General features: G+C 35.1%; 1 protein-coding gene across 2 annotated transcripts in view; it reads right to left on the bottom strand.

Annotated features, from left to right (window-relative positions):
- The window catches only part of DDX46 (DEAD-box helicase 46), a 50,497-nt gene extending 33,899 nt beyond the window's left edge, over positions 1 to 16,598 (bottom strand). For both annotated transcript variants that reach the window (XM_032476774.1, XM_006179621.3), the window contains exons 1-10: positions 16,416 to 16,598; positions 13,150 to 13,338; positions 11,656 to 11,799; positions 8,216 to 8,312; positions 5,860 to 6,025; positions 3,760 to 3,911; positions 2,876 to 2,989; positions 1,764 to 1,929; positions 954 to 1,074; positions 212 to 387 (exon numbers count right to left, since the gene is read on the bottom strand). In XM_032476774.1, the coding sequence (XP_032332665.1) occupies positions 212 to 387; positions 954 to 1,074; positions 1,764 to 1,929; positions 2,876 to 2,989; positions 3,760 to 3,911; positions 5,860 to 6,025; positions 8,216 to 8,312; positions 11,656 to 11,799; positions 13,150 to 13,338; positions 16,416 to 16,432 (1,342 nt within the window). In that variant the 5' untranslated portion in view covers positions 16,433 to 16,598. The remainder of the gene's footprint in view (positions 1 to 211; positions 388 to 953; positions 1,075 to 1,763; positions 1,930 to 2,875; positions 2,990 to 3,759; positions 3,912 to 5,859; positions 6,026 to 8,215; positions 8,313 to 11,655; positions 11,800 to 13,149; positions 13,339 to 16,415) is intronic.
- Between the last annotated feature and the right edge of the window lie 495 nt (positions 16,599 to 17,093).

Raw genomic sequence — 17,093 nt, 5'->3', positions numbered from 1 at the left:
TGTACTTCTGAGATGTCACTCCAGAGCTCTGAAGATTCTCACTCCACCTGCTGGTAAGGGGAAATCAGCCCCAAAGTGCCAGATTTATAAAGGAACTGCACATCATGACATCTTTATTGTTCTAATTAACATTATAAAGCATCAGGTCTTTCTGACTAACTGACAACAAAGCTGTTATCTGAAAAAAAAAGCATAAAGAAGGGAATTATACCTATTGGCCCCTCTCCTTCTTCTAATGATCTCTGATCCATGATGTGTCTAAACATGGGCAACAGAAAGGCAATGGTCTTTCCACTTCCTGTCTTGGCAATACCGATCAAATCTCGTCCAGACATGATAGCAGGAATCGCCTGCGTTTGGATTGGCGTGGGCTTTTCATAACCATGCCTTAAAAAGCAAACCAAAAGAAAGTAAGACTTGTTATCTCTGGGACTCTCAAAGTGTTTAACTTTTCCAAAATGTATATCCATACATTGAAATATTATTTGGCAAAAAGGAATGAAGTACTAAGACACTCTACATCACGGATGATGTAGAAATATTTGAAAATATTTTGTTAAGTGAAAGAAGCCAGTCACAAGACTATGTTAGTATGATCTCATTTATATGAAATGTCCAGAACAGACAAATCTATAAATACAGTAGATTACTGGTTGCCTAGTGTGAAGAAGGGAGAAGAATGACTACTAATGGATAGAGGTCTCTTTATGGGATGATGAAAATGTTCTAAAATTTGATTACAGTGATGATGGCATAACCCCATAAAATATACTAAAAATCATCAAATTGTAAACTTTAAAGGGTAAACTTTATGGTATGTAAATTGTATCTCAGTAAAGCTGTTAAAGTAAAAATAATTTTTTCCATTAGAGTAAAAATAAAAGCAAAGGAAGTATTTATGTAAAAGGGCTATTTTGAGTGGAAGACATTCAAAAATGTGGACAACCACTTACTTTTTGAGAGAATTTAAGATTTTCATGGAAATCCCACACTGGACCCAAGATTTAATTGGTTTGGGACAACCTTTTCCCTTGACAGTAATGCCTTCCATTTCCAACCGAAATACATTCACCTCTACAAAACAAAATTCAGATTAAAAACTCTTTAATATTATTCTACTAGTGCCTCTTAATTTCAATTAAGCATAGGAAAATTAAGAATCTTCAATTCTTTTTTAGTGCTCCCAAAGATAATTCCATAAAAAATCTACATGACAGAGCTCAGAGATACAGTTAAAGGGATTACTGTTGTAACCAACTAGGGACAAAAGATAGTACCCTGATTTCTACAATTTGGCTTTTATTTTGACTTCAACTGCAGCAGCAATAAAAGAACAATAATTGGGAAGTAACATAACCACTTGCTCTTCAAGCCAGAGTAGTCAAGATTATCCTTATTCTATTAATGTCACACAGACTCACATTAGTTCCTAACTCTCAAATCTCAGAAAAGGCTAACAATATTTTGCTAGCTTCAGTGAAAAGTTATAAATCTCAATAACGTGAGCCAAACAAATTTCTGCTCATTTTTTTAATGTTTCCAAAAGCAGACTAACTCCTCACTGCTCCAAATCCTTGCAGATGTCGTCTCACTCTCTAGAATGACTTCTCGCCCTCCAGTTCCTGCTCTCACTTCCCTGGGTAAACCAGGCAAATTCCTCCTATTTACGCACCAACTCAGACCTATGGACATTCCTCCCAGGCAACGTAAATGTATTCTCCTCTGTTCCTACAATAACCAATAAATACATTTAAAAATTTTACCTTCTTGAGACATTTTTGCTAGTTCTGGAACTTCAACATAAAAGTTTTTCCTAAATGGCTCATATTCAATTTTTCCATGATCTACTGGTTCCAGAAGCTTTCTCTGCTTTGTCTGATAGCCTGTAAGGGCTGTCTGAAGATCGACTTCTTCCTCCTCTGAAGAATACTATAAAAGTAAAAAAAAATTAAAAGTTAATTTCATTACTATTTTCTCCTTATGGGAAAAAAACAGTCCTGGCTTTTAAAATCCTCCCATCCTAAAATATATTCTGTGGCTTTGACTTTATTTTCTGAATTTTCCAAGTTAGTTTATTTTTTCTTTGCCTTTATAGAAAGTTACAATAACAATATGAAGCTAAAATTTAGAAAATAATTCTAACAAGGCTTTAATGAAGTTCTGCTATCATTCTCTCTATATAAAGTCTTTACAATGCATATTAAGGGGGAAAAAATTTAATTCATGCCGTTACTTCGTTTCTTCTTTCCTTATTGCATGTCTGGGATGAGCTGATGAGGGACAAGAGGGAATCAAAAAGTGGACACATTTGCAACGAGATAGACCTAAAGAATATCACACCAAGTGAACTAAGTCAGACAGAGAAAGACAAATATTATGATTATCATTTATATGTGGAATCTAAAAAATAATACAAATGAATTTATTTACAAAATGGAAAGAGACTTACAGGCATTGAAAACAAACTTATGGTTACCAAAGCAGAAGGGGGTAGGGAGGGATACGTAAGGAGTTTAGAATTAATAGATACCCACTACTATACATAAAACAAGGATCTACTGTATAGCACAGGGAACTATATTCAGTATCTTATAACCTATAATGGAAAAGAATCTGAAAAAAATATATATATATCACTGAATCATTTTGCTGTATACCTGAAATTAACACAATATTATAAATCAGAGCAAGTATACAGCAAGACGTCAAAGATGTTGGAATGTTCTACCAATTGGATAATTGACTATAATACTGTTCAGAATAGTGAGAATTCCTCCTAACAGTAAACTGTATACCTGTAAAGCACATCTCCATCAATGCTTTCTAATAAATACTTCTAGGATGGGTGAACAAAGTCAAAATCATGAAGAATTACCTCCATGGCATCCTGGTCATTCTCCATGAGCTCACCTTTCTTCTTATCTGAATCTACAACTGCCTTTTTAGTTGTCACAACAGTGACAACTTTTGTGACTGTTGGCCCAGACTTCTAAAATAAAAAGAGAATATAAAATATTTTGCAAAGTTGAAACACAAAATATATGCCAAATGAAATAAATTAACTGTCACAATTTATAATTCAAATTAATTTAATTATTAGTGACAACTTTATAAAAATACAATAAGCAGTTTGCTTTCTCTTACTAACTTGTTTAAATTTTAAAATGTAATAAATCACATTATATTTTGTAACACAATAATACATAGGTAATTTATTATATAGTATATAATTTTATATAATATTATACAACACAATTTATTTTAAAAATACTACTAAACAGTACTTTTTACTCATTCGACAAGTCAAATACTATTCTGGGAGCATAGGGTGAATCAATAAACAAAACAGTTTTTAGAAGAAAGAAGGAACAAACAAACATGACTTAAAAATTATATTATATAATTTGTTAAAAGGTAGTAAATGCTATTAAGAAAAAGAAAAATAAACTAGGGTAAAAAGGATCAGGAGTATAAAAGATAGGAGTGCTGGAGAAGTCTGGAGAGGACCTAATGAGAAGGCAACAAGGAAGGAAAGATACTGAACAAAGATGATGGTAATGAGAGTGACTTCCAAAAGAACACCTTAGCAGTATCTCTGCTACTTAGAAAAAGTAGTGACACTGCTGAGATGGGGAAGGAAACGAAAACACTAACTTTATAAACTCATGCAAGTCAGTAGTAGGTCAATACAATAACGAATTCAAGTTATCCAATTAGGAATATAACTCTTTAAAAATAAAATAGGAGAAAATTCCATACCTTTTCATTTCCCCCACCACCTTTCACACTTCTCATATTAAACTTTTTTACTTCCTCTTTCACTTCTTCCATGTAAGCATCTAATGGATCTAACTCCTCACCCTCCATTTCATTTCCTTCCTTTTCAGCTTCTGCAGGATCATCTTCATCATCTAAAATATCAGGATACACTTCCTTTGAATACATGTTTCAAGAGGAAATACTTCATAATCAGACCACACATCACCATTAAAACCTTTACTCTTACTACACAAACATCCATCTTTCCAATTAACCCAAGAACATTGCAGTTCAAATACTCGCACTTGCAAGGATTTGAATCAAGCATGTATTAGTTCTGAATAATACTACTAATAAAAGAAATATATTATAAATCATTAAATTGAAAACAGGCAGAAAGATTAATTATGCCTAAGAAATGGGTCTCTGATATTAAATTTTACAACTACACTGAGCAGTAGTAGAAGGAGAACTAAAAACTTTGTGGAAAAGACATGTTCAATAAAGGATATGTTTAATTTCTTTTCTTTCAGTCATCTTTCTTTAAATCACAGAAACAAAAAATCATAGTACATTCTTAATTCAAGACAATCTAATGTTTTTAATATAACTAAAACATCACTACCACTTAGATTTAAAACAAAACACCCTGGGGGGTGGGAAGGGATAAACTGGGAATTTGAGATTTGCAGATACTGACTGGTATATATAAAATAGATAAACAAATTTATACTGTATAGCACAAGGAAACATATTTAATATCTTGTAGTAGCTCACAGTGAAAAAGAATATGAAAATGAATATATTTATATTTATGTATGGCTGAAGAATTGTGCTGTACACCAGAAATTGACACAACATTGTAAACTGACTATATGGCAATTTAAAAAATAATATAATAAATAAGTAAATAAATAAATAAATAAAACAAAACACCGTGTAGAACTTTCACAGAAAATGAAAAATTCACAGGAATTTTCACAGCAAATGTAGCAAAATTCCCTTTTCCTATAAAATCTTACTCTTCCACTTACAAGTCAAAATCTTACAAGTCAAAAATCAGATATGGAGGGGAAATGTTTTTCTTCTAAGTTATAAAAAATCAGTGGGATGTGAAAACATGCCCTTAATTTACCCTCATTACTAACATTCAGAATAAAGAATTTAAAGAGCTATAGAAAAGAGTCCATAAGATCCCAACTCCCCACTCTAAAGCAAAAACAGTGACCCTTACTGAACTCTACAATATAAATTTTAATACCAACATTGAAAGGGGCATTTAAAAATCTCAGTATGAATCTAGCAATTCCACTTCTAGGTATTATATCCAAAAGAACTGAAAACTGGGACTCAAACCAATACTTGCACACTGATACTCACAGCAGCATTACTCACAATAGCCAAAAGATGGAAACAAATTATATATGAAACAACAGATGAATAGGTAAACAAAAAGCAGTCTACACATACGATGTAATATTTTTCAGCCTTAAAAATGGAGGCAATTCTGATACATGCTACAACATGGATGAACCTTGAAGACACTGTGCTAAGTGAAATAAGCCAGACACTAAAAGGCAAACATTGTACGATTCCACTTAAATGAGGTAATCAAAATAGGTAAATCCAAAGAATCAGAAAGTAGGCTGGGGGTTAGTGGTATAGCTCAGTGGTAGGCTGTGTGCTTATCAAGTGTGCAGTCCTGGGTTCAATCCCCAGTACCTACATTAAAAAACAAACAAACAAACTAAGCATAAAAAAAAAAAAAGAAAGTAGATTAGCACTTACCATAGATGGAAGTAGGGAGTAGGGGGGGTGGGGAGAACAGGATGGAGAATTACTGGTTAATGGGTACAGAGTTTTTGTTTGGAATGATGAAAAAGCTCTGGAAATCAGTGGTGATGACTGCACAACACTGTGAATGTACTTAATGCCACTGAATTGTACACTTAAAAATGGTTAAAATAGTAAACATTATATTATGCATCTTTTTCTACAATAAAAAATGGCCTAAAAATTCCAATATAAAATATTACTTATAATTCTAGAGTATTCTACATGAATTGTTATATAGGCTATTAGTCTAACAAATGAATATACCATCATCATCTTCTAAACTCCATTTTTTCCCTTGTTTCATCTCTTCAATTTCCTTTTTCAGTTCCCCTATGTTTTCCATGGCCTTTTTACGTTGCTCTTCTCGCCATTTTTCTACTCTTTCTTTCCGCTTTCTCATTTCTTCTTCCAGTTTATTTTGGTCAAAGTTCTTGGGGTGGGGGAGAGAGAAATAAGAGAGAGGGAAATAAGGATTAACAATTTTACTGGAAGTGACATTCCAAATAACTTCTACAAAGTATAAAAAAAAAAAGGAAAAATGGATGTATATGCAAAAGTCCTAAATTTAGACGAGATTTAGATCACACATTTTTTAAATATATCCATGAATATACTAGCAAAATGAAATCACAATAAAAAGCACCTTCAACTAAGAAAGACTTCAAACACTATAAATTAAGCTTATTCTAGTTACAAACAATATGCACACATGAATTCAATTTCTCTTTCAAACTAGAAACTAAATGAATTAGTAAGCCAAGTTCCCTACTTATTCTCAACTTTAAATCCTCTGAACTCCTCCAAGACTGCCTACATGAAAAGCAATTTTCTAGTACAAATTAGTGACTAAATAAAAACTATTTATCAATATGATTAAGAAGTTCTGGTCTTTTAGTTTTTAGGTCTAAATTTCCTAGGAACAGCCATTCTAAAGCCTTTATCAAGATTATTAATAATACTCCCAAGAGGAGAGAGGCAGTCATTTTCACAGCCATAATCTTAAAGGGACTTAAAGATTAAGCATTATAGAAATAAAAATTTTATACATGCTACCATTATAGACAAGTATGGAAATACAAATGTAAAAATCAGCCAAATATTAATAAATTATAATGATGATGGCATTTTGGGAACCTGGGATTACAGAGAATTATTTCTGACTTGGCTAATATTTTATTATGTTTGTATTTTTAAAGTAAGTTTATTTCTTAAATAAACAAAAAGTTTTGCTCCTGAATTTATATCCTTTATAATAATTCCATCCTCTCCAAAGATGAACACCAGAAAGCTTAGGTATTTTTCTCAAAGTCACCCCAGTCATTCCATAGTAGAAACTTTAACAGAAACCAGACCCCCAGACCTCCTGTGTTACATCTTTTCTTAGATACCCTATTCAGTAAGCAGGTTCCTTGAAAAAAAAAAATACCCACTAAAAAAACAGAACTAAAATAAAAAAAATGTGGAGCTATAAATGGGCAAAAGATACAAATAGGCAATTCAAAATACAAATAGTATATAAATTAAAATACCTTATTTACTAGTTTATATTATGTTCATAACATTTAAAAATATTTACTCATATTTAAAGACATGCAACTCAAAATAAGAAACTTCTTCCTGTTATACTGGTGAAAATTAAAATTTGAAATACCCATGTTGGCAAGAATGTGAGGTAACAGACATTTTCATATGTCTAAAATCTAAAGTGAAAATTCATACAACTTTTTTGGAAGTCAAGTTGATACTACTTATCAAAATGTTAAATGTATACAGACAGCCCTCTGTGTCAGTGAGTCCACAACCTCAGAACTCAACAAACTCAAATTTTTTTCAGAAAAAAAAATTCCAGAGTTCCAAAAATCAAAACTTGAATTTGCCCCATGCCAGCAACTGCTCAAATAGCATTTACATTGTATTTACAACTATTTACATAGTGCTTATATCATAGTAGAGATCATAAGTAATCTAGAGATGACAAAGTATACCGGGAGGATGTGCCTAAATTATATGCAAATACTACGCCATTTTAAATGAGACTTGAAGATTCTGGTATCTGTGGGGGTCCAATAACCAGTCACCCTCAGGTACTGAAGGAAGGCTGTATACCCTTTGACAAAGCCATTTATTTTCCTGATACCAATTTACCCTAACCTATATTCACCAAAACACATGCACCACTGTTTATAACTGCAGACCAGGAATAACCTAAATATGTATCTACCCTTTTTCAACGAAACACTACGCAGGCATTCAAAACAATGAGCTCTACCTATTTATGCAGCTAAAGAATGAAAGTAGAAAGGTATTCTATTCCTAAAGTTGGATGGTTGGTATACTGCTGTTTATTATTCTTAAGACCTTATACATTCATAAAATACTTCATAACAAAAATGGCAAAAAGGTACAGAATAGTGCATATTTTGTACATAAAAAACATAAAGTGTATAAATATGCAATTTTTTTCAGAAAAATTTTCTCAGGGGGATAAATATTATCTTATCTATTTATTTTACATATTTGTTATTTCCTTAAAAATAAGACATACAGCATTAAAAAAATTAGTAAGAATTTGTCACTTAAACAAATTTGACATTATATGATTATTTGTTAGTAAACATACACCAGCATCCTTTTCTTTTTCATCCTCCTTGTCATCTTTGTCTTTTTTCTTCTCTTTAGAACTCTCCCCACTCTCTGTTTTCTCTTTAGACCTAGACCTAGCAAAAAAGAGAAAGAGAGAAATATCATCTACTTGTTTCTGGGAACATTAATTTTAAAATACTTTTATACACTTGTATTTTACTTTTTAGGTAAGAAAAAAACTTCCAAGAGTCAAGTGAATTCTTATATTCCATTAATAAAAACCTTGGAAATTCAATGGAGAATTAATCCCACAACACTAACTGCACATATTATTAAACATCCGGAATTTAACCAAAGGAAAGCTGGACATATTATATAAAAATAATGACAAAATTTAAGTTAGAAAGGTAAAATTTAACAAATGGAGACAAGATATCAATAGTCTACAAGATAATTTATATATACAGCAATATATAAAATTCCAAGAGGCTAGCATTTTGACCATATTAACGGCATAAATGAGTAAAATTCCTTAGTTTTAATGTAATCTAATTAATTGATCTTTTTGTTCCCTTTATGACTGGTGCTTTTTAAAGCATCTTAGAAATCCTTTCAGATCTGATGAAGTGACTCAAAGGTAAAGAAGATATTCTCAGGGAGGGAGGTGGGTGTAGCTCAAGTGATAGAGCACATGCATAGCATGCACAAGGTCCTGGGTTCAATCCCCAGTACTGCCTCTAAAAAATTAATAAACCTAATTACCTCCTCCCCGCCCCCACAAAAAAATAAAATAAAAAAGTTACTCTCTAGTAAAAACTTCTGAAAAACTTATAGCTTTGCTATCTAATTTGGTCTTTAATCTGTTTGGAAATGCTTTTTATGCACAGAACAACATAGGTCACCCTATTTCATTATAGGATAGCAAGTAACTCTACCACCGTTTATTGAAAAAAACTTTTCCCCACTGATTACAATGTCATCACTGTCACTTAACAAATGATCTGTTTGTGAGGTCTTTATATGGTTCTCCTGACCTATTTGTCTGTATAAAAAAAAAGGAAAAAACCCCCACACTATCTTAATTTCTATAACTTTATGATCATTCTTGATACCTGACAAAGCAAGCCCTCATACCTTGTTCCTCAAAAGTGCTTATGCCCTTTTCATTTGTATTTTTATAATCAGTTTGTCAAATACTTTTCTCATGTTTGCTAAGAACTTTCAACATGAATGTACATTGAAGATAAAATGCTTTCCTTTTTAGCATTTTTTTTGTCTTTTTGGGCTGGAGGTAATTAGGTTTATTTATTTATTTATAATGGGGTTACTGAGGATTGATCCTAGGACCTTGTGCATGCTAAGCACATACTCTACCACCGAACTATACCCTCCCCTGAAAATGCTTTTCTTCAATCTGCTTAGATAACTATGACTTTTTGAATCTTATTAATATAGAGTATTACACTGATTGATATTCTAGTGTTAAACCAATCTTCATTCCTGGAATAAATCCAACTAGTTTATCACTGTATTTTTTTAATATACTGTTAAAAGCAATACACTAATCTTTTATATTTAGACTGCATATAGCCCATAATTTTTTTCTCACATTGCCCTTGTCAAGTTTCAATGTTTTCCTCAATTCACTTTATTTTCTTCACTTTATGAATGTTTCTTCTTTCCTAAGTCTTTGTTCATCAAAAGTATCATTACAGAGTAAAATGACAGGCTACAGAGTAATATATTTGCCACTCATATAACTGACAAAAAACAACTCAGAATATTTAAAAACAAAAACTGGGGGATAATATAGCTCAAGTGGTAAAGCACATGCTTAGCATGCACAAGGTCCTGGGTTCAATCCCCAGTACCTCCTCAGAAAATAAATAAATAAATCTAATCATTTCCCCCACCACAAAAAATAAATAAATAAAAACAAAAACCTCCTATAAATCAATTTTTAAAGAGAGAAACAACCCAAGGGAAGAATGAGCAAAAAAAAATGTACTTCAGAAAAGAGGAAATCCAAATGACCAATAAACATATGAAAAGGTATTCAACTTCATTAGTAATTAGGGAAATGCAAATTACAACCACAATGATATTGACATTACATGTCTACCAAAAAGATAAAAATTAAAAGAACGGACAATACCAAATATTGGCAAGGGTATGGAGCAAGACAATTTTCATATACTCCTGGTGGAAGGGTAATTAGTGCATACTCCTCGGAAAGCATTTGGGATTACCTAGTAAAAATGAAGCTCTGTTTACTTTATGACCAGGTAACTTCACTCCTAGATAAACACCCAAGGGAAACTCATACACATGCATGTAAGGTATATATACAAAAATATCCATAATATCCCATAGTTAAAACAACCCAAACATCTATCTCAGTAGAATGGATAAATAAACAGCAATAGTATTCAGCAATGAAAATGAACTACTGCTGTAAGCAATACAGATTAGTCTTAATGTTGAGCAAACAGACAAAATACATGACTCATTCATGAAAAGTTTAACAACATATAAATCTAAACTTCTTTTTTCAGATATAAATGAAGGTGGTAAAACTATAAAGAAATAAAAAGAAATCACTAGCACAGAAGTCAGGAGCGGTTTTACATATGGAAGTAGAGAGCTGGGTTGGAGAAGGGACATGGAGGGCTTCCCATAGTACAATGTTTTATTTCTTGACCCTGCTGTGGTTACATGGCTCTTACTTTATAATTATTTACCCAAACTGCATGTTTATATTTCACTCATTTTCTGAATTTATATTTTATTTTTAATTTAAAATAATCCAAATGGATATTATTACACTGACTGTGGTAAAATTTATAAAGTTAAATGACATTGGAAAAATATTTATAATTAATATGAACAAAACATAGAAAACAGATACAAGTCCATGTATCAACTTTCCCAAGACACCACTTTAGAAACAATAATAAGCAAAGAACATACCATTTCAAGAAAAATATAAAGAATACACATATTATGTCTAGTAGACAAAACTAAAATCTCAAAATGGAATGGTATTCCCTAAGACTGGTGTCTTAGGGAAACATGTACATTTAACTTACACAAGCAGAAAGTCCACCCATCATGAATAGCAATTCAACAATGCATACCATGAACTAAAAAGTTATTTGTCAATCAACATCAGAAATAAGAGGAAAATAATTTTAAAGGAAAAAACATAGCTCCTCAAAGATGTTTATAAAATGTATGTCTGACCATTAACAGCAAGTATTAAGTAAAAGAACAATGCATTATACATATTAAAACTAACAGAATCTAATATTTTCCAAATGCATTATAAGCTTTATAATCTACTAAAATAAAATTCATCCAACAAATGTGCCTCATGGTAGGAGCCAAATTCAGTAATTATTTATAAAAAAAAAGGCAGCATAGGGAAGAGACTCTGTTCCCAACCTGCATGACAGACACAGCTAATGAAAACATTACCTATTCTCAGCTTTCTTGCTTTTATTGCCAGGACTGGAGGATCGGGATCTCCGGCCCCGGCTTCTACTCCTGGAACGTCTCCTGTCTCGACTTCGAGATCTTCTTCGCTCTCGACTTCGGTCTCTCTCTCTACTTCTGGAACGCCTGAAAGGGGGACACTTTTCATTTACAAAAAGGTCTATTTCAGATCATGGTTCTGCCTCCTGATGAAAGAATCTTCTGAATTATCATCATTATTAAAGCCAATTACAATTAACTACCAAATCAAGTAAATGAGGAACAAGTAAAGCCAATTCTTACAAGTGGTCAGTGGAAAACATTAAGGATACTAATTTCAAAATATTTTTTGAAAAAAAAAAAACCCAGGAAATACATAATAGTAGCTATTTGAAATCTATGACATAGAGAAGGAAACCTAAATTTCAACGATAGCCTAAACCTAAGTATAAGGATGGGCAGAATGGAGTTGTGGAAAGATCCCAGATGTGAAAATTAGGAGACAAGAATTTCTACCCTAGTGCTGCTACTAACTAGTGACATACACAGAGCAGAATAACTCTCTGGGTCTCAGTTTCCTCATCTATAAAATATAGAGACTTGACTATATAATCTCAAAATCCTTCTTGCTCTAAAACCTTGTGATTCTACTTTCACACCAAAAAGTCAAAGACCGAATCTTAAATGACCAATTTCACTTAACAAGTACTTGACTGAACTGTATGAAATTGTTCCTGGGACTAAATAACATGAAATTGAGTAGGTCAGCACTATTCACACTGTCTTGGAGGGAATATTTTCTTCGAGTACCAGGTTAACACTTCTGCAACCTCTCCTTCCAATGCTTGAAAAAGATAAAGTCAAAGTTCCTTTTGTATCAGTTCATAGCACCTCTACAACCTTCTTTCCTATTTTAATGAGAAACTGTACTGGAAAAGAATTTCTTTTTGGTATGGGGGAGATGATTTTCATTTAGACTGTTTTTGACCTCCAGAAAGGTCATGGCTGCTTGAGCGGTGCCAAGAAATATTTAATCACGTAAAAATAAAATAAAAATTAAGGAGTTCTTTGGTTTACTAAAACAGTTCTTTAAAACAGTTTCAAGCAGCAAGCAGGGTCTGGAGATGGCTCTACGGCATTTCCTTTTGTCAGCTTTAGTGGTTCTTTAAACAGAGTGGTCAGCTCTCTTGGGACAAGATTAGTATAGAACACCCCTGATGGCATATAACCTTAGCTTTTACTTCTTTTTTTAACCTCTCTCGGGGGCTTTAAGAGTTCTCTTTGAATTACAGGAAATATCACCTAAAGTTTCTAAACTTAAAATAGTGTTTGAGAGTCTGTGCTAGGGAAATCACTTCTGTACCTAATCAAACAAGCTGGAGTTTAAGTACAGGGCCTGCAAAGGGGCCACTAAATTCTAATCCAAAATTTTTGAAGAAGACAGATGTAGCTGAAAAGGCCCAATTTATCATGAGTCTTTCAAAAGTAATGTCTTACCTCAGACGCTTCCTGTCTCTTGATCGAGATCTTCTTTTATCCCTGCTACGAGACCTCTCTCTCCTTCTATCTCTATCTCTGCTTCTAGATCGTCTGTCATCTCCACGTTTACTTCTTTTGTCTGAGGGTGAGCGACTTCTAGATCGACTTCCAGAGCGTCCCCGTGATGCTGATCGCTTCCGATAGTGGCTAGAATATTAACAAATTTAAGATTTAGCTTAGCAAACACAGTTAGCCTCCATTACATTTTTATTTATTTTATCACATTTCTCCCCCAAATCTCAGCAAATTAAACACTAAAAGAACTTCTTATACATAAACTTTTCTAAAATTGGGGGGAAAAATAAGCCCCTCTGCTATAGCACATGTAAACAGGAAAAACTGTTTTAAAAGAGAAGGAATAAAAATAAACAAAACAAACCAAGCTCCTGCTTTTGGGCCCCAAGCAGCTTCCAATCTGGTAAAGGAACAGACAACAGACAAGTAAAGAAATAAGTATGCAACATGGCATTTGGTGCTATGGAGAAAAACAGATGAGAGTAAAGGAAAGAGAATGGGAAGTGGGAGGTTTGTTCTTTTATATCAGGTGATTAAGGAAGGTCTCATTAATAAAGTGACATTTCAGAGGCTGGAAGGAAGTAAAGGAAGGAACCATGCAGATATACCAGGGAGAAACTTTCCAGGCATAGCAAGTGCAAAGACCCTGAAGAGGAACCTTGAATGGTGTGTTCAAGGAACAGCAAAAAAACAGATGTGGCTAGCACTGAATGAGAGAAAGTGCCAAGAGACGAGGTCAGAGATATAGCATGGTAGCCAAACGTGGAGAGCCTTACAGTCCATTAAAAGGACTTTCTCTTGTACGCTGAGTAAGATGAGAAGCTACTGGAAGATTTTAAGAAGAGGAGTAAGATAACATCACTAATGTTTTTAATGTATTACCCTAGTCGCTGAGGGGAGAGCAAACCAAAGAAAGGCAAGGACAGAAGCAGGGAAAATAGATTAGAATGCTAAAGCAATCATCCAAGTAAGTGGTGTGACTTGGATCAGAATGTCGTAGAGTTGTTGAGAAGGGTCAAAATTTGGATATTTTGAAGCTAGCAATGATTGGTTTTAATGACGTTAAAAATCACGTGTGACAAGGGAAAAGTCATTGGTGCCTTCAAGATTCGTGATAGGACTGAATAGAAAGATGAAGCTGCCATTTACTAAGATAGGAAGACTGAGGCAGATTTGAGAGGAAGGTGGAAATCAGGATATTGGTATCCAAGTAGAGATGTAGAGTAGGCAGTTGAAATATGACTCTGAGTTCATGAAGAAATATAAATGGGATTATCAGTGTACGTAAGCTGGTTAATATCAGATCAATAGGTAATGAGTGCACCTGATTATACCCCAAACATCTGAAGTTCAGTAAGTAGAAACCCAAATTGTTATCTTTCCATCCCCAAATCATTCATCCCAACTTCCACTTAGTAGGCTCAAACCATCAGTGGTCTTCAATATTTTTTTGTTTCTCATTCTACACAACCAATAAAACATCAACTATCACCAATTTTACCTCTGTAATTCCTTTCACATTTTATCACCTCCTCAAGAATTTCCACTGTCACTATCCAGTATCAGACACACCTTCTTAGGCCATCTTAGAAGATCCCTGGTTTTCCTACTTGTATTCCTTTTTCCCTTAAATCTGTTTTACACACTGCTGCTAGGGTAGCCTTAATAAAGCAGTATTCTGTTCCTACTATATACATACATACATACACACACACACACACACACATACGCGCACACACACACTCCTTACTCAAAATGTTCAAAAGCTCCCAAATAAATTCTTATCTTCTAAACTAAATCTACAGTCCAGCCACATTCTGGGCCTAAGTCCCTTTCAGAACCTACCTCCTACTACTTCTCTTCAGCCCTTCATGAAATCGACATACAGAGGCAAACTAGGCTCTTTACTTATTTCTCTAAGACCCTGCTCCTTCCTATCTCTGAGCTTCTCACTAGCCCCTAAACAAACTTAGTGCACAGGCCATGCAAGGCAGAGAGGTGGGGGAGAAGGCTGAAGGGATGGAAGCAACTTATTTGAGAAGGGCCTTGAAGGCTGTGCTAGTTTCACTTTGTCTTGGATCAGTAAGAACCAGTAGACATGAAAGCAAGGGAGTGAGATAATCTTATGTTTATTTCAGAAGGGCACTCTGAAGGCACTGTGAAATCAACTGGGAGACAAGATCAGTGGAAGATAATCACTTTGAGGCATGTATAGCAGTCTGAGCAATACATGATTATGGCCTGAATTAAGTCAGGGAAAGCAGAATTGGCAACAGGGCAGAGAATCAAACTGGATGCAGGCAAAGAGAAAGGAAAAAGTCAAATAAACATCACATTCAGGTTTCTAGTCTGGGTGGCCAGATGAACAGCAAGGATTTCACAGAGATTTAAAAGATCTTCACAGGAATTTTCTGTCGTTATGGAAACAGTCTTTATGTACTTGCTAAATTCCAACAAGCTCTACCCTTAAGCTTTGTCCATTTCCTTGAAAGTTAATTATACCTCCATAAATTACTATTACTTTATTAATTATTTATATCCTAGATATAAATGATCTTTCAGTCACTGCTAAATATTAAGCAAATACTCACCTTTCAGATAAAAATCTCAAGATCCCAAACCAGGCAACAATCTAAAGTTCTGAAGAGAGATCATTGTGCTAATAAGATTCTTAGAGTCAACAGTTTAAAAAGGATAAAAAGCACACAATAAAGAAACCCGAGATCTATTTGCGAAATAAATATCCATGTAACAAGTATTTATTGTGTCTCAGTAAAAGCCTAGTCATGAAGAGTGTTGTAGGTGATGCAAAAATGTCTACACCCTTTCAGTGACTTAAGAAAATAACACACAAGGACAAAAGTAGCCAAAGAAATGCTGCAAATGTGAAGAGGTTAGAAATTCAACTGGTATCACTACCGGCTGAGACGATCATGGTAAGCTCCGTGGAAATGGAGGGATATGGTTGACGTCTCGGAGGACGTCCTGGGCTCAAAACAGGCCGATACCAGTGCAGGGGAACCCTGTGCCCGCCGCCGACCCAAGAACAGCCACTCACTCAGCGGAGGTCCCCCATCCCCTCCAGCGGCCGCAGGCAGCGCTGGCCGCACGTGGGGCCGCGCCGGGCCCCACAGCCACCTCAACTCCCGCCTCTTCCCCCACTCCAAGAAAGCCGCTCGCCCGCTCCCCCGCCCGGCGCGCCTCCTCACCGTGACTCCCGGCCCATGCCGCCGGCCGCGGGAAAGCTGTGCCCTTCGGCACTACGCGCAGGAGAACCTGAGAAAGTTATGAGACAACGCTGCTCTCGGATCTCCGGGCGAGTAGCAGCACTAAGAAGCGGCAACAGCCACAGTAGCAGCGGCCATCAGAGCGCGGCCAACGAAAACAGGACGTGCTGGCGCCAGCGACAAGAGGAAGGAAAAAGCGGGCCGGAAGCTGCTGTCGATCCACAGCGCCTTCTATCGACTGGAGGCCGCACAACGCCGGCCGCGCCGAAAGATGCGGCATCGGCCGGGTTTTCCCTGCACAGCCGCGGAAGCGCCAGCTCGTTCTTCCGGTAGAGGGCGGTGCTTCTGCCTTGCTGGCCCTGAGAGGGTCTTTCCTGCAGGGCCAGAGAAGCGCCAAGTGCCTCATCAAGCTGTCCGAGGACGTGTGCTGACGTCTGCCTTAACGTGCCCTAAGTGATGCTACAAACATCTCCATTCATTCTTATTCATTTATACATTCATTCATTTATATATATTATTACGTGTCAGGCATGTGCTAGATCCCGGGGACCTTACAATCTAATGATGGATATAGGCATTAACAAAAACACGGGTAAATGTAATAAAACAGGAAGGAGATTCCACGATAGGAGAGGAGTTCAGAAAGAGTTCCCTGAGGAA

Source organism: Camelus ferus, chromosome 3, assembly GCF_009834535.1.
Source record: "Camelus ferus isolate YT-003-E chromosome 3, BCGSAC_Cfer_1.0, whole genome shotgun sequence".
Lineage (NCBI taxonomy): Eukaryota > Metazoa > Chordata > Mammalia > Artiodactyla > Camelidae > Camelus > Camelus ferus.
The sequence above is the reverse complement of the archived record's forward strand: the minus strand, read 5'-3'. Positions and strand labels throughout refer to the sequence as shown.